Source organism: Opisthocomus hoazin, chromosome 15 (genome assembly GCF_030867145.1).
Source record: "Opisthocomus hoazin isolate bOpiHoa1 chromosome 15, bOpiHoa1.hap1, whole genome shotgun sequence".
Taxonomy (NCBI): Eukaryota; Metazoa; Chordata; class Aves; order Opisthocomiformes; family Opisthocomidae; genus Opisthocomus; species Opisthocomus hoazin.
The window spans coordinates 12,564,334-12,582,141 of record NC_134428.1 but is presented as its reverse complement, the minus strand read 5'-3'; the positions used below and the strand labels follow the sequence as shown (position 1 = coordinate 12,582,141).

At 68.5% G+C, this 17,808-nt stretch overlaps 4 protein-coding genes across 11 annotated transcripts in view; 2 read left to right on the top strand and 2 right to left on the bottom strand.

Moving 5' to 3' along the window:
* Positions 1-1,086: 1,086 nt before the first annotated feature.
* On the bottom strand, positions 1,087-5,963 carry RGS11 (regulator of G protein signaling 11). 4 transcript variants are annotated; one of them, XM_075436652.1, is made up of 17 exons: positions 5,883-5,963; positions 5,024-5,120; positions 4,678-4,728; positions 4,479-4,606; positions 4,345-4,396; positions 4,210-4,268; positions 4,025-4,101; positions 3,839-3,920; positions 3,625-3,693; positions 3,042-3,071; positions 2,895-2,956; positions 2,584-2,697; positions 2,351-2,466; positions 1,910-1,997; positions 1,687-1,825; positions 1,537-1,619; positions 1,087-1,465 (listed from the first exon to the last, which is right to left on the bottom strand). In XM_075436652.1, the coding sequence occupies exons 1-17, from the start codon at positions 5,940-5,942 to the stop codon at positions 1,339-1,341; spliced, it is 1,434 nt and encodes a 477-aa protein (XP_075292767.1). In that variant the 5' UTR covers positions 5,943-5,963; the 3' UTR covers positions 1,087-1,338. The 4 variants fall into 4 exon arrangements, with proteins under 4 accessions (XP_075292767.1, XP_075292768.1, XP_075292769.1 ...); XM_075436653.1 differs by having other exon boundaries at positions 3,042-3,065; XM_075436654.1 differs by having other exon boundaries at positions 4,479-4,585.
* A 223-nt stretch (positions 5,964-6,186) lies between these two features.
* ARHGDIG (Rho GDP dissociation inhibitor gamma) lies at positions 6,187-9,936 on the top strand. 3 transcript variants are annotated; one of them, XM_075436657.1, is made up of 6 exons: positions 6,196-6,492; positions 7,428-7,616; positions 8,135-8,218; positions 8,300-8,376; positions 9,239-9,302; positions 9,396-9,936. In XM_075436657.1, the coding sequence occupies exons 1-6, from the start codon at positions 6,207-6,209 to the stop codon at positions 9,593-9,595; spliced, it is 900 nt and encodes a 299-aa protein (XP_075292772.1). In that variant the 5' UTR covers positions 6,196-6,206; the 3' UTR covers positions 9,596-9,936. The 3 variants fall into 3 exon arrangements, with proteins under 3 accessions (XP_075292771.1, XP_075292772.1, XP_075292773.1); XM_075436656.1 differs by having other exon boundaries at positions 6,187-6,492; positions 8,135-8,376; XM_075436658.1 differs by having other exon boundaries at positions 6,446-6,533; positions 8,135-8,376.
* Positions 9,937-10,167: 231 nt separating this feature from the next.
* On the top strand, positions 10,168-13,839 carry PDIA2 (protein disulfide isomerase family A member 2). Its single transcript, XM_075436046.1, has 12 exons — positions 10,168-10,260; positions 10,342-10,393; positions 10,989-11,249; positions 11,427-11,560; positions 11,631-11,768; positions 11,844-11,960; positions 12,034-12,159; positions 12,240-12,434; positions 12,798-12,918; positions 13,085-13,266; positions 13,359-13,445; positions 13,759-13,839. Exons 1-12 carry the CDS (start codon positions 10,168-10,170, stop codon positions 13,837-13,839), a joined length of 1,587 nt encoding a protein of 528 aa, XP_075292161.1.
* A 735-nt stretch (positions 13,840-14,574) lies between these two features.
* The window catches only part of AXIN1 (axin 1), an 82,310-nt gene continuing 79,076 nt past the window's right edge, over positions 14,575-17,808 (bottom strand). For all 3 annotated transcript variants that reach the window (XM_075436403.1, XM_075436402.1, XM_075436405.1), the window contains exons 9-10: positions 17,099-17,266; positions 14,575-16,302 (exon numbers count right to left, since the gene is read on the bottom strand). In XM_075436403.1, coding sequence (XP_075292518.1) covers positions 16,176-16,302; positions 17,099-17,266 — 295 coding nt within the window. In that variant the 3' untranslated portion in view covers positions 14,575-16,175. The remainder of the gene's footprint in view (positions 16,303-17,098; positions 17,267-17,808) is intronic.

The window sequence follows — 17,808 nt, the reverse complement described above, 5'->3', positions numbered from 1 at the left end:
GTTGTGTGACTTGCCGAAGGCAGAAACCCCCCTTTTTGGGAGGGGTCCGGGTGTCCTGGTGATGCTGTGATGGCTGAGCTGGCCGCGGCTCTGCCCCAAGGTGCTGCCCGCTGCCCCGTCCCACTGTGGGCAGGTGATGGACCAGGAGAAGGGAGCGTGTGGAGGGAGGCTCCAGTTAGGTGACCGTCCCTGCCCGCCCCTGGGGCTCCATGACCTGGTTTTACCCCCCGGGTTCCTGCCACGCTCCAGCAGCATGAAAATCTCACGCCGGGGCTTAGATAAGGATCAAGCTGGAGGGAGCTGCGTGGCAGGTGCTGTCTCCTGGAGCGTGGGACCATCTGTCGCTGGCCTATGCCAAGCTCCCCAGCTCCGTCCAGCGACCGAGGCCCCTCTGCCTGCCCCAGCACCCAGCTGAGCAAACCCCCTGCTCCGCGCTGGGGGTCCCGAGCCCTGTGGCGGGGGACGATGCCACGGTCCCATGCGTCCTCGCTGTTTGTGAGCTGGGGGTGCGGGCTGGCGCCGCTTGGTCGCTCCTGGGCTGGGGATGTCCCCAGCCTCCTCTGCTGTGTGGGTCCCTGGGCTGGTGAGCGCTGGCAGGCGGCAGCCCCAATCTCCTTTACGTAACTGCCACCGTTAATCCCCGCGGCTGGGGCTCGGCTCCAGGGAAGAGAATAATCCTCCCGCCAGATCCTCGGCCTCTCCGCAGACTAACGGGCTGGGAGCAGGGAGAGAGGCTCAGCTGCCGACCCGGCTCCCTGCGTGCCGCTGACTTCCCCCGGGAAGGGGCTGCTTCTCCCCGGGGGCTGTGCGCAGGGGCCAGGGGCCGAGGGCCAGCTCCGTGCCGGGAGCGCAGCCGGGGCTGCTGCTGGGGTCTGCTTTTGCCCCTCAGAGCAAGCGGGGCCGCGGGTGGTGGCTGTGCCTGGGGGTGCTGGTCCCCCCACCCTGGGGTCTGCACCCGTGCTGGGTGCTGCGGGCAGGGGGGCTGCCGGGAAGGTTGGCCACCGCTGCGTGCACCCCCAGCCACCCCCAAAAAACCACAGGAGCCACAGCGTTTCCCCACGGGGGCTTTATTGGCTCCACGGCTTGTGCCTGGGCGCGGGGGTGGGAGGAGGGGGTGACCCCGCACCAGGCCGGCTGGGTGTGGGGTCCCCGAGGAGAAGGGGGTGCGGGGGGGTGAGTGGGGGCTGCAGCGGGGCTGGCCTGGCCCAGCGGGCTGCCGGGGGGGAGCTTATGGCTTCTCTCCTTCAGTGCTACTGCCAGCAGGGTCCTGCAGTGGGGCTGGGCGTGCTAGGCGTGCTGGGCATGGGGGGCTCCCACGTCGGCGGGGGGCCGGGGCCCTCAGCTCTCCTCCTCGGGGACGGGGGCAGCTGTGGGACCCCGGCTTCTCTCCTCGGCGTCGCCGGCGGGCAGGAGCAGGGCCGGGCTGGGGCTGGAGTGCCGCTGCTTGCGCATGAAGGGGAAGACCCTGCGGGCAGAGCGGGGTCAGCGCCGGCGGGGACCACCCCGGCACCCTGGGGGTCCGGCCGCTGCCCTCACCGCTTCTTGGTCTCCGGCGGGATGACGGCCTCGGCCAGGAGGTTCCTGTAGAGCTCCGACTTGAGGAACCGCGGGTAGGAGTCCTGGGCAAGCAGAGGCGTCAGGCTGCTGCCCCCCGACCCTGCCCTGCCCAGCCCTGTCCTCGCCCACCTTCTTCATCAGCATGTAGATGTGCATCTGGGCGTCATCCATCACGTAGCGGTGGGGCGTCTTGATGCCCTCCAGCGTCCGCTCCATGGTCTTGCTGTCGATGTTCACCCAGCGCGTGGCCCCGGGAGCCAGGAACTGCCTGGGGAGCGCGCGGGACGTAGCACCGTGATGGCTTGGGCCCCCCTAAATCCCCCGCCCAGACCCTCGCCCTGCTGGCACTCACTGGTAGATGGACTCCACGATCTCAGGGATGCGGGACTGCTCCCCATAGCGCAGCTCCTCGCACGCCTCCCAGAAGCTCAGGTTCTCGGCTGGGGAGGGGGACGCGGTGTTGGGGATGGGGACGTAGCCCCCAGGCCATCGCTGCTGGGTCCATGGCCCAGCCAGCTGTGAGGTCAAACCCTCTGAGATGGAGCCAGCTGGCACAACGTGGGGTGGTGGGTCCGGGGATGCCGGGACACGGCGGTGGGGCGAGAGGCTGGGATGTGGTGGGGGGTCTGGGGGTGCCAGGATGGGGCAGGGGGTTTGGCGTTGCCAGGACGGGGCAGTGGATTAGGCTGTACTGGGACAGGTTGGTGAGCCTGGGGGTGCCGGGATGGGACGGTGGGTTTGGAGGTGCTGAGCTGAGGCAGTGGGTCGGGGGGTGCAGGCTGGGGCCGCTCACCGCTGAACTCCTTCTTGAGGAATTCGAGGAGCTGTGCCCGGCCCAGGGGGTCAGTGAGGAGCTCGCTGAAGTTGAAGCCCCACCGCTCCACACGCAGCTTGGTGGGGGTCAGCACCCTGCGGGCGACACAGCGTGGGGGCTGGCAGCGGGGAGCCCACAGCTGCCTGCACCACCCCGCGCCCCGTCCTGCGGGTTGGGGTACTGGGTGTCGGCAGCCCCCACTGGGCGCTTACGTGGGGGCGTTCATGGCCCAGTACGTGGTGTCGTCCGTGATCCAGGGGTTGCTGGGCAGGCAGCCGGACATGATGGGGTCGTGGGGCACGTACTGCTCGTTGAACTTGATGTACCTGCCAGGAGCGGCGGCTGGAGGCGGCCAAGGCCACCGTCCCACTGCTGCCACCAGCCCCGGGCCGTGGCAGGGACATGCTCGGGACCTCGGCTGCGCTCCCTGCCACAGGTGCCGGCAGCCGGTCGCGGGGATGCTGGTGCCCCCGTCACCCCAACGGGGACCTGCCCGCGGCCAGGCCAGCCGCTGGCCACTCACCCCTCAAGGCAGATGGATGACTTCACCCTGGTCCTGGCCATGGCCTTCCTGCAGTACTCAATCTGGGGCCGGCCGTGGGGGCAGACGTCAGGGGGGCCCGGCAGCCTGTGCCCCCCGGGAGCTGCCCCCGCCCCGCACCCCTCTCACCTCCCGCTTGTAGTAATCCATGTTCTTGGTCTGTGAGAGATGCGCGGGGCCGGGTGAGGGCATGGCGGGGCCGGGAACGTTGTGCCCACCAGCCCTGCCCAGTGCCACCCTGGGCAAGGGCCCAGGCGCCCAGCCCCTCTCCCCCCACCAGCACCCCACAGCCCATCCCCGTGGCCTCCAGCCTCACCCCCACCACCCTCCCGCTCAGCCCGGTGAATCCTGGTGTGCCCCCCTTGCCCCGGCGTGGCACCAGCCCCGGGTTAGCGACACTTACATGGGCAGAGGAGATGGTGCGCGGCGCAGAGAAGAGAGAGCAGGAGGTTAGTGAGGGGGGGGGCTGGGGGGGCTGGGGCAGCAGGAGCGGGCTGACGGCGTGTGGAAGGGACCAGGGGTGGGTTAGGGGTGCTGGCACGGAGGGGTGGGGACACGGGCAAACACACTGGCACCATTTGTGCCCCCAAAATGTGGGTGCGGACTGGGGGGGATGGCCAGCCACTGCTGGGGAGCTCGGCAGCCCGGCATACGGGGGGTGGCCGTGCCCGGCGCCTGCCGGCAGCCCCGGGGTGCCCGGCCCCCCGCTCACCAGCTGGACGCGGGTGGTGTGGCAGTTCCTGCGCTCAGGGCCCTGCTCCAGCACGTTGGGGGCTCCTGGCTGCAACGAGAGCATCGTGCCAGGGGCTGGCGAGACCCCCTGCACCCCCAGCCCCGCTCCCCATGCTGGGGCCATGGCAGCGCCCTGCCCAGGGCTGCACCCACCAGCCCGGCACCCCTCGCCCCCCTCCCCAGCCCGTCCTCACCGGGGGCCGGTTGACCAGCCAGTACGCCTGCTCCTGGCAGTCGATGACGATGCGGTCGCCCTTCCGCCGCTGCTTGGCCGCCCTGCCCGTGCGAAGGGGGCGGGGAGGTGCTGGCACCCTGCCTGCCCGCGCCAGCACCCGAAGGTGCTCCGTCCCCGGCGGCTGCCGTGCCCTGCCCGTGCTCACCGGAGCTGCTCCCGCGCCTGCATCACCACGAAGTCCCATGTGTGGTTGATCCGCTTGTGCAGGAGGTTGTAGTTGTCCTGGGGGAGTGTCGGCGTCACCCCCATGGGCGCATGCACGGGTGAGCGCCCCACTTCTAGCAGCGCCCTCCTCACAGCTGTGATGAGCTGGGGGGCGTCTCAGCTCACCTTCTCGTGCTCGATCAGGTCGCCCTGCTTGCGGATGTTCTTCTTGGCCAGGTAGATGGCTGCGAGAGCGGTGGCAGCTGAGGGGGGGGGCCGGGCAGGGGCTGCACCCTGTGCCGGGGGCATGGTGGCACCTACCGTAGTCCAGCTCCGTGGCCGGCCACTTGGTGCTGGTCCAGAAATAGGGGGTCTGCAGGGCAGGGGGAGAGGGTGAGGCGCGCGCCGTGGGGTGCCGAGCCAGGGGTCCCCCGCGGCCACCGGCATGGCCGTACCTGGAAGCGGTAGGGCGACTCGTCTGCCCGCAGCACCAGGCTGCGGGGGTCTTTGAGGGGGTAGATGTAGCCGTGCTTCACGATGAGGTTGCCGAGGTGCAGCGACTCTGGGGGGCGGGAGCGGGGGGCTGCACGGGGGCTCGGCAGCCCCGGTTGCCCCCCCGCGGTGCCAGCCGCTCATGCCAGGGCGTGCGCTCACCCTCCTCGGAGATGCCGTACTTCTGGATGAGCCACTCCACGATGTCGTTCCCTGGGGACCAAGGCAGCATCAGTGGGGTGCAATCGGGGTCCCCCAGACCTGGGCCACCCCGGTGTGGCACGACGGGCACCGAGGGGGTCACATGGGGTGATGGGGGCCCTGCCAAGGACGTGCTGAGCTGTCTGCCCACCCCGCTCAGCCCATAAATAATTGATGCCAGCTGCAGCGCGGCGCACGGGGAGGTGAGCGGCGCGGGGGGCTGGCTGCAGCGCCGGGGCCATGCGGGACCACCCGCATGCCTCCCCCACCCCATGCTCCTCACGGGTGCCCCACTGCTGGGACCCACCTGTCATGGCGTGGGGGATGACGGTGATCAGCAGCCGCTGGTTCCTCATCTTGATGCCCATGTCGGGGTCCTGCATGCTGACGATCATCCGCTCCATCTGCCCGGGCAAGCACCTGCCATGCTCAGCCCCACGGCTGGGGGCACCTGGCCTGGGCATGGCCTGGATCCCCCTCCCCTGGCCCAGGGCACCCCGTGCCCCTGCTAGGGACAGCCAGGCACCCCACAGCTGGATCTGGGCACCCCGTGCCCCTTCCAGGGACAGCTGGACACCTCGCAGCCGAACCTGGGCACTCCAGGGACAAGCCCAGCACCCCACAGCTGGATCTGGGCACCCCATGCCCCTTCCAGGGATGTCCCAGCACCCCACAGTTGGATCTGGGGCACCCTGGGCACCCCGCAGCCAGATCTAGGGTACCCCATGTCCCTTCCAGGGACAGCTGGACACCTCGCAGCCGGACCTGAGCACTCCAGGGACAGCCCAGCACCCAGCAACTGGACCTGGGGCACCCCATGCGCCTTCCAGGGACAACTGGGCACCCTGTGCCCCTTCCAGGGACAGCTGCACACCCTGCAGCTGGATCTGGGGCACCTCATGTCCCTTGCAGGGACAGCTGGGCACTCTGCAGCTGGATCTGGGCACTCCAGGGACAGCCCAGCACCCCACAGCTGGATCTGGAACACCCCGTGCCCCTTCCAGGGACAGCCGGGCAGGGGGTGATGCCTGTCCCCGGTCCCCGGCGATGCTAACCCCCGCGCCGCCGGCAGTTCCCGGTGCCCGCTCCCCGGCGCCCAGCGCGGTGCCCTCCCCAGGCTCCCAGGGCCCGTTCCCCGCGGTGCCCGGTGCCCGGTGCCGGCTCACCTTGCGCAGCCCGGGCATCTGGAGCCGGGGGTGCCGGCCGCGGGGGCCGCCGATGGGCATCGCGGGTGGGCGCCCCGCGTCCCGCCGCCAGGCCCCGCCCCCCCGCCCCGCCCCCGGCCCCGCCCCGCTACCCCGTCCCCCCGCGGCTGCCCCCGACGGACACCCTCCCCCCGCACCCCGGTTCCCCGCACCCCGGGCGGGCCGGGGCAGCGCAGGGCTCCCGCGAGGGGGGGGGGGGGGGGGATCCCCGTCTGCCGGGGTGTGCGGGCAGCGGGGGCTCCGCGCGGTGTCGGTGCGGGGAGGGCGCGGGGAGGCGGGCGGCGGATGAGCTCACTGCGGTCTCACCGCCCATCGTGGGGGCGGCGGGCAGCGGAGCCGCCGAGGCTGCGGGAGGAGCCGCCGCCGCCCCGCCGGGAGAGCGCAGCGGGGAGCAGCCGGCACCGGCACAGCCCCGGGCCCCGGCACCGGCCGACCCGCCCGGCCCGGGGGGGGTGGCGGGGGGCGGTGGGGCCCGGCCCGGCCCGGCCCGGCCCGGCCATGCTCGGCCTGGACGTGTGCGAAGCCGGCGGGCGGCTGCTGGAGCTGCTGTGGCTGGCGCTGTGCTACCGAGGTGAGCGGTCCGGGGGAGGCATCGCTCCGGGACCCCGGCGGGTGAGCATCCCCCCGGCACCGGGTGCCCGCAGGAGCCAGCCTCCCTGTCCCCCCCCCCCAAGGCCTTGAGGGACCGGAGCATCCCGCAGAGGTGGGGGACCACCCAGTCGCCCCCCCCCCCCCGCCATCTCGCAAGCCCGGCCTGTGGCACCCAGCGGGTGCACCCCCGGGATGCGGGGTCTCTGCCCTTGCTGGGGGTCCAGGGGTGCAGCAGGGCCCCCCACCCCGCTCTGCGCCCCGGGGACAGCCGCTGAGCGAGGGGGACCCTCGCATGTCCCCGGGGAGGGGTTTCCAGGGGCTGGGGGAGCACCGGGCGTGCAGTCAGCAAGGCGACGGGTGTTGGGGTGTTGGGGGGGGTGATGCAGCGGGCAGGGCAGAGTCGGGGGACGCGGGGACATCGCCTGCCCCCGTGCCCCCTGCAGCCCGGCGTCCGCTGGAGCCACCATTTGCCCCAGAGCTGGTTTTGTTGTCCCTGCGGCCGCCGGCGGTTGGGGTTTGGAGTGGGAGATGGGGCTGGTGGCTGCCCAGCGGGGCTGGAGGGGGCTGTGGGGCGGTGACGGGGTGTGAAGGGTGCCTGGGGCCAGGATGGGCTGCAGACACCCTCCGGGCTGCGCGCACCACGTAGGCACCAGCTCGCCGTGCTCCATGACTGTGCGGAAACGCGGCCGGCGGCAACGCCTCGGGTCTCAGCTGTGCCACCGGGCCCTGGGGACACAGAGCCTGGCAGTGTGCCCGTGGCCCCGAGCAGGGAGACAGCTCGGGTGCCCCACGGTTGGGGGGGATCACCCACCTCCAGCTGTGGCGTGTCCCAGCTCAGCCACCCATCAGGGCCTGCGTGTCACGGGGCGGGGGGTGTCCCCCAGGGTGTCCCCCACCGCCTGTCCCCCCCCGCAGACATCATGGCTGACAAGGAGGGGGTGACGCTGTCACTGGAGGAGGAGGAGGAGGAGGATGCCGACGCGGCCCTGGCGTACAAGACGCCGGAGAAGAAGAGCCTGCGGGAGATCCAGGAGCTGGACCTGGGGGACGAGAGCCTGCGGAAGTACAAGCAGGCGCTGCTGGGCACCATCCCTGCCACCGTGGGTAAGGCCGGGGGGCTGCCCGCCGCGGGCGGGCACCCCGGCACCCCGGCACCCCGGCCGGATGACGCAGCCTTAGCGGCTGCGGGGAGCTCAGGCGTCCCCCGCGCGCCTGGGGCATCCCCAGCTGGGAGGGCGCGTCCTGGCTGGCATCGCCCGTGGGTGCTGCCCGTTGCCCCCCTACCCGTGGAGACCCCGGCATCCCCCTGCCCAGACGGTGGCGGCCGCCCTGGGGACCCCGGTTGCCTTGGTTACAGGATCACCGCCGCAGTTTCCATAGGAACACCGGGAAATTCATTGGGATGGCAGAGACGAGCGAGCAGCCGCCTGCGCCCCGGCGCCCGGGGTGGCACGGCTGTGGGTGCCCAGACGGTGCCCCCCGCTCCCCACGGCACCCCCGCCGCCCTTGGTGTCTGTGGGGGCTGGGCAGGCCGGGGTGCTCCCCGGTGCGCGGGCTGACGGGTGCGTGGGGGCTGGGGGGTGCAAACTGGTGAGGTCTGCACCCCGCCGCTTTGTCCCCAGATGCCAGCGTGCCCAACGTGCAGGTGACGAAGCTCACGCTGATGTGTGAGCAGGCGCCGGGGCCCATCACCATGGACCTGACAGGTGAGCAGTGGGGGCACCCGGGGAGGAGGAGAAGGAGGAGAAGGAAGGGGTGCCGGGCTCATGGGCCGACTCCCCGTGCAGGAGACCTGGAGGTACTGCGGGGCCGGGCCTTCGTGCTGAAGGAGGGGGTGGACTACAGGGTGAAGGTGTCCTTCAAGGTGAGGCGGGTGCATGGTGCCCTGTGCCCTCGCGCCCTGCGGTCCCAGCCCCGAGGGGTCCCTGCTGCCCTGGGGTCCCAGCCTCGAGGGGTCCCTGCTCCCCATGGGTCCCTTTTCCCATGTGTCCCTGCCCCGTGGGGTCCCTCCTGCCGCCCATGAGTCCCTGCTGCCCTGAGGATTGCTGCCAACCGGGGTCCCTGCTGCCGTGCGGTGTCTGCCCACCACCCCTCACCCCCAGGGATCCCTGCCCACCCTGATGGCCCTGCCCGCTCGGGGGTCCCTGCCCCCCTGACAATCCTTGCTGCCCTCAACATCCCTGCCACCCCAGGGTGACTGCCACTCCAGGGTTCTTGCCTCTCTTGGGGGTCCCTGCCACCCCAGGGACCCTGCTTCTCTCAGAGGTCCCAGCCACACTGGGTCCCTGCATTTCCCAGGGGTCCCTGGAGGTCCCTGCCCCTCCTGGGGGGGGTCACTGCCCCTTGTGGGGGTCCCTGCCACCCCGGGGTCCCTGGAGGTCCCTGCCCCTCTTGAGGGTCCCTGCCACCCCAGGGACCCTCCTTCTCTCAGAAGACATTTGGGTCCTTGCCTTTCCTAGGGGTTCCTGGAGGTCCCTGCCCTTCCTGGGGAGGGGGGGTCCCTGCCACCCCGGGGTTCCTGGAGATCCCTGCCCCTCTTGGGGGGTCCCTGCCACCCTTGGTGCTGCTTGATGCCCCATCCTGCTCAAGTAGCTGGGCCCTGGGGGGGGATCCAGGATGGGGCTTTATAGGCGGGTGCCCCCACAAGGCCCTGGCTGGGTCCCCGAGGCTGGGGGGGCACTGTGCTGTGGGGCAGCACCCACGGCGCCCGTGCCCCCTGCCTGCAGGTGAACAGGGAGATCGTCTGCGGGCTGCGGTGCCTGCACCTCACCTACCGCCGTGGCCGGCCAAGTGAGTGGGCTCGGGGGTCCGGGGGCGCTGGGGTGGGGGGTCTGCGCCACCCCGGCCCCGCTCACCCGTGCCCCCATCTCCCTCCGCGCCCAGTTGACCGCGACGTCTTCATGGTGGGCAGCTACGCGCCGCGGGCAGAGGAGTATGAGGTGGTGACGCCAGCGGAGGAGGCACCGCGGGGCTGGCTGGCACGGGGGTCCTACCGCATCCGCTCGCTCGTCACCGATGACGACAAGACGGAGCATCTCTCCTGGGAGTGGGGCCTCTGCATAACGAAGGCCTGGGAGGACTGAGCCCCCCCTTCCCACCCCACCACACCCCGGTTCCCCGCCGCCGGCTCGGGGACATGGTGCCCACCATCCCGGGGGCCCCCTCGCCGGCACCGCCACGCTCGCCCCGGCCGCGTGGAGGGTGGGGAGGGTCCCTCAGCGAGCGGGCGCCTGCCGTCGTGGTCTTCGCAACCAAAGTTATTTTTAATTGCTGTTTTTTTTTTAAATACTGACGCCCGCCTGGTCCCCGCGGCGTCCCTGTCGCCGGGGCCGTGCCCCTGCCATGGCGGCACTGTGCCCGGCCGCCCGCCCCATCGCAGGCTGTGCTCCTCCATCGCCATTAAACCCTACAGACTGGTCTCTTACTGGTGTGTCCCCATTGCTTCTGCCCGTCCCCGTCCTGCCGGCAGGTCCGGGTCCCGCTGCGGGCACGGGCGGCTGGAAAACAGCCACCTGTTCCTGCCACCTTATCGGCGGCGCTGGGCAGCCAGTAGCGGAGGGCCACGAGCCCCAGGGCTCCGGCACCACCCGCCCCGGGGCCCTTATCTGGGTGTTCTCCCCCCCCCGGCGCCGGGTTTGGCACCGGCGACGGCACCATGCGGGGCTGCGGGGCCAGGCTGGTTCGGCTGCTGGTGCTGTCGCTGGCCTGGCTGGGCCCAGCACTGGGGGGCCAGGAGGAGGATGGGGAGGTGGCGGCGGAGGAGGAGGAGGAGGATGAAGTGCTCTCAGACGAGCTCAGAGAGGAGGACAGCGTCCTGGTGCTCCACGAGCACAACTTTGCCCGTGCTCTGAGCGAGCACCGGCTGCTGCTGGTTGAGTTCTGTAAGTGCCCCCGCTGCGGGCAGGGGTGCGGGCTGGGGGCACGGGTGCAGAATGGGGCACGGGGTCAGCGGTGGTGTGGGCAGGGGCATGGGCACAGACAGGGACAAGGCTGTGGGTCAGAGGGGCAGGGGCACAGGACATGGTATGGGACAGGGCAGGGTCTTGGAGCATGGGATGGGGACAGGGACATGGGGCAGGAGCTTGGGACATGGGACAGGGTCTTGGGGTATGGGCCAGGGACATGAAGCAGGGTCTAGGGGCATGGGATGGGGACAGAGACATGGGGCAGGAGCCTGGGGCATGGGACAGGGTCTTTGGCTATGGGATGGGGCAGGGACATGTGGCAGGGGCTTGGAGCATGGGATGGGGACAGGGACATGGGGCAGGGTCTTGGGCTATGGAATGGGGACAGGGACATGAGACAGGAGTGTGGGGCATGGGGTGGGGACAGGGACATGTGGCAGGGACACAGGCAGAGGCATGGTGGGTGGACATGGGACATGAGGTCCCCCCATGGTGTGTGGGGGATGTGGGACATGGTCAGGGACACCAGGCGCATGCAGCCTTTATGTGAGCCTGCTGAGCCCTCCCTGAGTCCTGGGGACACCCCAAAGCTGTCACTGCCGCCGATGCTGTCCCCTGCCCGCAGACGCGCCGTGGTGTGGGCACTGCCAGCGCCTGGCCCCTGCCTTCGCCGAGGCGGCCGCCACGCTGCGGAACGAGTCCAGCCTGGCCCGGCTGGCCAAGGTGGACGCCACGGCGCAGACAGTGCTGGCCGGCGAGTTCGGTGTCACCTCCTACCCCACGCTCAAGCTCTTCCTCGACGGCAACCGCACCCACCCCCTCGCCTACACCGGTAGGGCTGCGGCACCGGGCGACGGCGTGGCACCCGTCGTGGGGGACACCATGACGGGCGCTGGGGTGGCAGGGGGTGATGGCGAGAGGGGTGGCAATGTCCCTGCGGGGGGTTGGCAGGGCGGTGATGGTGGGCAGGTGACAGCGCAGCGATGGGGGTGACGGCTTGGCGTGACAGGCCGCATGGATGCCGAGGGCATCGTGCGCTGGATGCGGCGTCGAGCTGGCCCCAGCGCCACGCTGCTGCAGGATGCCGACACTGCCGCTGCCTTTGCCGGCTCCCAGGACATGGTGGTTATCGGCTTCTTCAAGGTGCGCTGGGGCGGGCGGGGGGGGCCAGGCCGGGGCCAGGGCCGCGGCCGCTGACGGGGTGGCTGCGCAGGACCTGGGGAGCCCGGCAGCCCAGGCGTTCTACGAGGTGGCCGGCGAGATGGTGGACGTGCCATTCGGCGTGGCCGCGGCGGCCGAGCTCTTCCAGGTGTTCGGGCTGGCAGGTGACACCGTCTGCCTCTTCAAGAAGGTGAGGGGGTGGCGGGGGGGGGGGTGGCAGGGCCGTCCCGACCCCCCCAGCCCTCACCAGCCCCTGCCCTGGCAGTTTGATGAGGGACGGACAGACTTCCCTGTGGACCTGGCACAGGGGCTGGATGCGGCCGAGCTCACCCAGCTGCTCCGTGTCCACAGCCTGGAGCTGGTGATGGAGTTCACCAAGGAGGTACAGCCCAGCTCCAGCCCCATCCCCGCGAGGGCCACGGCCCCCTGGCCCTCACCCTCCTCCTCCTCCCCAGACCTCCAGCCAGATCTTCAGTGCCAAGATCCCCCACCACATGCTGCTCTTCCTCAACAAGTCATCATCATCGCAGCTGGAGCTGCAGGATGGCTTCCGGGTGGCCGCCGGCGCCTTCCGGGGCAAGGTGAGGAGGTCCCATGGCGGGGACATGGGGAGAGTGGCAGTGGGGCACCCCAGTCTTAACGTCACCCGTCCCCGGCCCAGGTGCTCTTCGTGGTGGTGGATGTGACTGGGTACGGCGCCGATGTCCTGCCCTTCTTTGGCCTGACGCCCGCTGACGCCCCCACCCTGCGCCTAGTCAAGATGGAGAACAACCACAAGTACCAGATGGACCAGGACTCCTTCTCAGACACAGCCATACGCACCTTCATCGAAGCGGTGCTGGACGGCAAGCTGAAGGTGAGGGATGTGGTACCGCGCCAGTCAGCACCAAGGAGGCTTCCCTGCGGTGAGCAGTGGGCTGTTAACTCTGAAGCCTAATGATGGCAGTTGTGCAGTGAATGCCAGGCACCTGCTTGCTGATGCCTGTGCTGCCAGGCCTGAGGATTTCAGGAGTCGGTATGGAAACGGAGGCAGGAGAACATCAGTGTGGAGACACACAGAGCTGGGATGGTGGCAGAGGGAAAGACGTGGTCCAAAAGGCAGCACAGGAGCATCCCTGGCTGCAGGCTGGGGGCACCCTGTCCTGCACTGTCCCCTGTGCCCTGTGGGGCCCTGGCACTGCTCACCCCGGGCTGTGGTCATCCCCGGCTGTCCACGCAGCCCCATCTGCTGAGCGCGGAGCCCCCCGATGACTGGGACACACGGCCCGTCAAGGTCCTGGTGGGGAAGACCTTCGAGCAGGTGGCGTTCGACGAGACCAAGAACGTCTTTGTCAAGTTCTGTAAGTGCTGGGGCCGCCCATGGCCTGCCCTGAGCTCTGCCACGGTGCTCCTCTCCCCGCTGCGACAGCCCCCATCCCCATCCCTGACCCCTTGCCTGGGGGATGCCGCACCCTGACAAAGCCCCGGTCCCCTGGCTCGTCCCCCGGCATGGCGCTCGTCCTGCAGATGCACCCTGGTGCTCCCACTGCCAGGCGATGGCGGCCGCTTGGGAGGAGCTGGGTGAGCGCTACAAGGACCACGAGGACATCGTCATCGCCAAGCTGGACTCCACGGCCAATGAGCTGGAGAACATCACCGTCAACGGCTTCCCCACCCTGAACTACTTCCCCGCAGGGCCGGGCAGGAAGGTGGGTGGGGGCACCCAGGCAGGCACCCCCAGCTCTGCCACCACCCGTGGGATGGTGTCACTCCTTGTCTCCCTTCCATCCCACGGCTCCAGATGGTTGAGTACAAGGGCGCCCGAGATGTCGAGACCTTCTCCAAGTTCCTGGAAAACGGAGGGACCCTGCCTGAGGAGCCGTCTGCGGTCAGCGAGGCCCCCCCCCCCGCCCCCCCACCCAGGGACCCCCACCCAGCCCAGGGCAGCTCCCAGCCTTTGCTGGGCAGGGGGATGGATCCCCCGGGATGGGGATGGGACCTGCAGGATGGATCCTGTGGGATGATGGAGATGGATCCTGTGGGATGGGGATGGATCCTGTGGGATGGGGATGGATCCTGCAGGATGGATCCTATGGGATGATGGGGATGGATCCTGTGGGATGATGAGGATGGATCCTGTGGGATGGGGATGGGGACAGGCGGGGGGCTGTCCATCTGCGCCTCACTGCTGCCTTCCCCAGGTGCCCGAGACCCCCGAGAACGGCACGGACACGGAGGAGCCGAGTCCGCTCGGGACAGCTGAGTCCCGGGATGAGCTGTGAGCCCCATCCTGCTCCGGCGCGTGCTATAAACAACCTGGAAACGATGCGGCTGTGGTCTGTGTCTGTGGCTCCCCGGCATGTCTTGGGGAGCACCTGCATGTCCCAGGGACACAGTGGGGCCGGTGGGCACCCCAACAGGCTGAGCCCCCGCTGCCAGCTGAACCTGGGGGTGCTGTCCGGGGCCACCCGCTCCCCAGGGCAGCTGAGCCAGCTGCGGTGAGACGGCCCCAGGGGGGACTGGTGCTCCCCACGCTGAGCCTCGTGGGATCTGCTGGGGCACGGGTGATGGGGGGACCAGCCCCAGGTCTCTCCTTTGTGGCTCCCAGGCAGCCCTCCCACCCCGGGCCTGGGCTCCACAGTCACGCACGAGCCCCAGGAGCTGCCAACACAGCCAGGGAAGGCAAGAAGAGCCCAACACGGGGCTCTCCACACTCCTCCTAAGCCCCGCTCACAGGCTTTGCCCAGCATCCCCCAGAACCACCAGCACCATCTCCTCTCCCCGGGGCTGCTGTTCCCAGACCCTGGGCGATTCGCCCCGGGCCAACGCCTCAGCTTCCTGGGGCCGAGACCTGCCCGACCACCCCTCGGCCACCCCAGCCCCGCCACGGGTCCGGCACTGCAGGCAGAGCAGGGCCCTTTGCCTGACCCGCTCCATCCTCCGGCCGGCTGCTGGGAGCCCAGGCGTCTACTCCACGGGGAAGGAAAAAAGCAGCAGGAGATGGGACGTGGGGTTTTATTTCATTTTATCCAAGTACCTTTGAAAAGATCATTGTACAAGTCAGCAGATGAGAATGCAGAGGAGACGTCGCTGGGGCTGCGCGGCCGCTGTACATATTTACATGGGACCCCCCCGAGAAAAAAAGGGGGAGACGGAAGTCCCGGGGCACGTTAAGAACCTCACCAGACACAACACCATCAGAACTTAAAAAAAAAAAGGGGGGGGGAAAAAATGCTCGTAACGCTGTTGCTGGGCTGAAAACAATTGCAGTGTTGCTGGACCTCACGCAGAGTATATGCAAGTCATGGATCCGTGTTTTCAAGGCACTCGGTGACACGTACAACAGGCTGAGGCGCATCCCAGCGCGGTGCCATCGGGGCCCCGGCTCCTGGGGCTGCCCCGGTCCCTTCCCAAGGAGCCGGCAGAGAGCCGGGCAGGGCCCGGGCTGGCAGGGCCAACGGCAGGGTGGTGGGAGCACCGGCGCAGCCCCAGCTTTCTTGCGGCCGAGTAAGCCCAGGAGGCTGCCCAGGGTACTGGGTGACCCGGCCACCAACAAAGTGGCACCACCAACACCCCGTGCTCCCGGCAGTGTGCTGCCGTGCCCTCGTGCCGCCTCCCCCGAGACACAGAAGCCGACAGCAGACGCAGGACTCCTAGAAAGACATGTTTTGTCCTCAGTGTCTAATCGGTTCCCTCCCCTGTAACGTTTCTCCTAAAAAGAGTCCCCTGACCGAAGCCGGAGCTCGGCACCGGGGGTCTGGGCAGGTCTGCCCCGAGGACACGGGTGCCAGCCCTCTGGGGAACTGCAGCACCCTCCCGGGAAGCCAACCCTTCCCCAGGGGCGCATGGGGCCGGACAACGAGCGCAGGGCTGTGGGACGCCAGCATGCAGCTCCCAGCTGGTGCTCACACTGCGGGAAGCCCCCAGCCCCGAGAGCCGCCACTGACCCTTCCATCCCTCGGGGATTTACTCGGTCGCAAGAAAGCTCGGGAGGAAAAAAAACCCCACCATCCTACCATGTCCAGCAGCTGAGACATGAACGACTGGTTCCAAACGGCTCGGTAATCTTCGGGGGCGAAGCAGGACCACAGCCCCTCCAGAGTGGGGCCGTCCCTTCCACGCAGCCGGGGGAGAGCGGCTCTGCCTAAAAGCCATCCACGCCGGGGGCCGGGGCAGGGTGCCGCGAGAGCGAGGAGCGGACGGAGCCTGGCGGATGGCTGTACGCTCTGGGCGAGTTCTGCGGTACCTGTATGCTTTACATTTACATAAGAGCACTGTGACATTGGAAATATTTTCCTTTTATTACAATATATCAAAAATATGCAGCTTTAGTAAACAAGGTCATATTACACTTTCTAATGCACTGTACAATGCTACATTACACTTATATTCGGCATGGAGAGGGAGCCCAGGCTCCCACTGGCAGGTTCGTGGGGTGAAGCAGCGTCCACCGGCGGCCCGGAGCTTGCCCAGGTCTGCGCCGGAGCAGGCTGCTGCCCTCTGCCCCGGGCTTGCCCGGCGCCCGCAGCAGTAGCACCGCCAGCGTTCGCCCTAGGCCCTCTTCTCCGGTCCCAGACTCTTTCACAGTCCTGTCCTCAAGCCTCGGCAGTCCTGGAGCTTAGTCGATCTTCTCCACCTTCCCGACGATCTTCTCTTCGAAGATGGGCAGGATGGTGTCATCCTCCCGCACCTCCTCGAAGACCACACCGCAGTCGAACTCGTCACTCACTTTCTTAAAGTAATACCTGAAAAACCAGAAACACGAGGGCAGAGAGGAAAAAAGGAGCAGGTGAATGGTCACCAGGACACCACGATCCCCAAACAGCCCTGCCAAGCCCCTGAGCTCGTGGTGCGTAGGGAGCGACTGCCCCAGACGCAGAGGCAACCAGGGCCATGCTTCTGACTCTGCCCTCACTCAGTGAGCAGAAAAGCGTGGCCAGGATCCATGCTGGCACGTTCAGGAGCTCCAGCCCTGAATCCAGGACCATTCACAGCTCCCTCAAAAGTAGCGGCTGGAGGCATCCATGTCGGTGGAACACTTCTAGGCAGGCTTTCCCATGGCAGCTCCTACCTGGAGAGCTACACATCCCATGCCTGGCTGCTGTGGGACTCCAGCAGGACCCAACACCTCCCTGTCTGCACCGGAGGAAACTTTGGGAGGAGCTGAAACAGCTCTGGAAATTGGAGGGCTTCCCACAGCATCACCGAGCACTGTTTGATGGTGCTCCTCACCAGCCCAGGACCCCGCAGGGCCCTGCAGGGCAGCTCAGCAGCTTCTGTTGAAGGTGCAAACCATGCTGCAGGACAGTTCCGGTACAAAACCCAACATCCCCCGTCCCTGTAACCTGCCTCTTCAATGGCCAAGGCGCCTCGGCCGTGCTGCCGCAACCCCACCTGAGCATGCCCTGCAGGAGCCCTCCTGGAAGGCTCCAGGAGCTCCCCTGACCAACCTCCACTACGCTCCTTCACCCTGGAGGGGCAACACCGCTGTGGCATCTGCCAGGGGTCACTGACAGTCTGCTGGCACCACACTGCCCTTACCTGTAGTTCCCTTTCTTGGTCAGCAGCTCCTTGAACTGTCCCAGTGTCACCACGCGTCCCTTGACGAGGGTGCGGTAAGGGATTGGCTCTCCGCAGAAGTAGTAAGCGACCACAATGTTCTCACACGGCTGGGACACGCCACTGCCCGGTCTCTTCTGGGGCTTCAACCTGCCACGCAAAACCACAAGCGAGCTGCTGAGTTCTCAGCCCACCTGCCAGCGCAGATCTGCAGAGCCCAGGTGGAGATGCTGAATCAACACCCAGGGCCCTCAGGAGCACCCTTTCCTCCACCCGCCAGCTCTCTGGGCACACAGCTGCATGCCGAGGCCGACGAAGGGGCAAACGGCAGTTGGGAAGGGTTGGATGGGGCCAGACAGCAGCTACCAGGAGGGCGCAGGTTCTAGTTCATCCCCTTCATGCTGCAGAAACCTCTCCCTGGGCTTTGAGTTGGGACCGCCCTTCCCACAGCAGCGCTGGCTCCAGAAGCCGTCGGTAAGCTCCACGCAAGGCAGAGCATCCCACGCCCGTGGCAGCAGACCCAGGTCACCATCTGCACGCTGCTGGTGCGCACCGGGCACGCAGGGCTGGATGCTTGCCAGGGGACGGTAATGCAGACACTGCTCGCACTGCTCCGGGTTGTCACTGCCGTGGCCAAAATAACTCGGCGTGGCTTCCCACTGACCTCCACCCGCAGGGCTGCGCGGGCAGGA

What these genes read in the sequence shown, in the direction of transcription:
- RGS11 (XM_075436652.1), bottom strand. Translation starts at nt 5,942, where the DNA reads ATGCCCATCGGCGGCCCCCGCGGCCGGCACCCCCGGCTCCAGATGCCC. An exon ending in ACCTGATCGAGCACGAGAAG is followed by an intron (nt 4,102 to 4,209) that starts GTGAGCTGAGAC and finishes ACACTCCCCCAG; the next exon opens with GACAACTACAACCTCCTGCA. An exon ending in CCTCAAGAAGGAGTTCAGCG is followed by an intron (nt 1,998 to 2,350) that starts GTGAGCGGCCCC and finishes CCCCCTCCCCAG; the next exon opens with CCGAGAACCTGAGCTTCTGG.
- ARHGDIG (XM_075436656.1), top strand. Translation starts at nt 6,207, where the DNA reads ATGAGCTCACTGCGGTCTCACCGCCCATCGTGGGGGCGGCGGGCAGCG. An exon ending in GCTGGCGCTGTGCTACCGAG is followed by an intron (nt 6,493 to 7,427) that starts GTGAGCGGTCCG and finishes CCCCCCCCGCAG; the next exon opens with ACATCATGGCTGACAAGGAG. An exon ending in CTACCGCCGTGGCCGGCCAA is followed by an intron (nt 9,303 to 9,395) that starts GTGAGTGGGCTC and finishes CTCCGCGCCCAG; the next exon opens with TTGACCGCGACGTCTTCATG.
- PDIA2 (XM_075436046.1), top strand. Translation starts at nt 10,168, where the DNA reads ATGCGGGGCTGCGGGGCCAGGCTGGTTCGGCTGCTGGTGCTGTCGCTG. An exon ending in CCACCCCCTCGCCTACACCG is followed by an intron (nt 11,250 to 11,426) that starts GTAGGGCTGCGG and finishes TTGGCGTGACAG; the next exon opens with GCCGCATGGATGCCGAGGGC. An exon ending in CCGTCTGCCTCTTCAAGAAG is followed by an intron (nt 11,769 to 11,843) that starts GTGAGGGGGTGG and finishes CTGCCCTGGCAG; the next exon opens with TTTGATGAGGGACGGACAGA.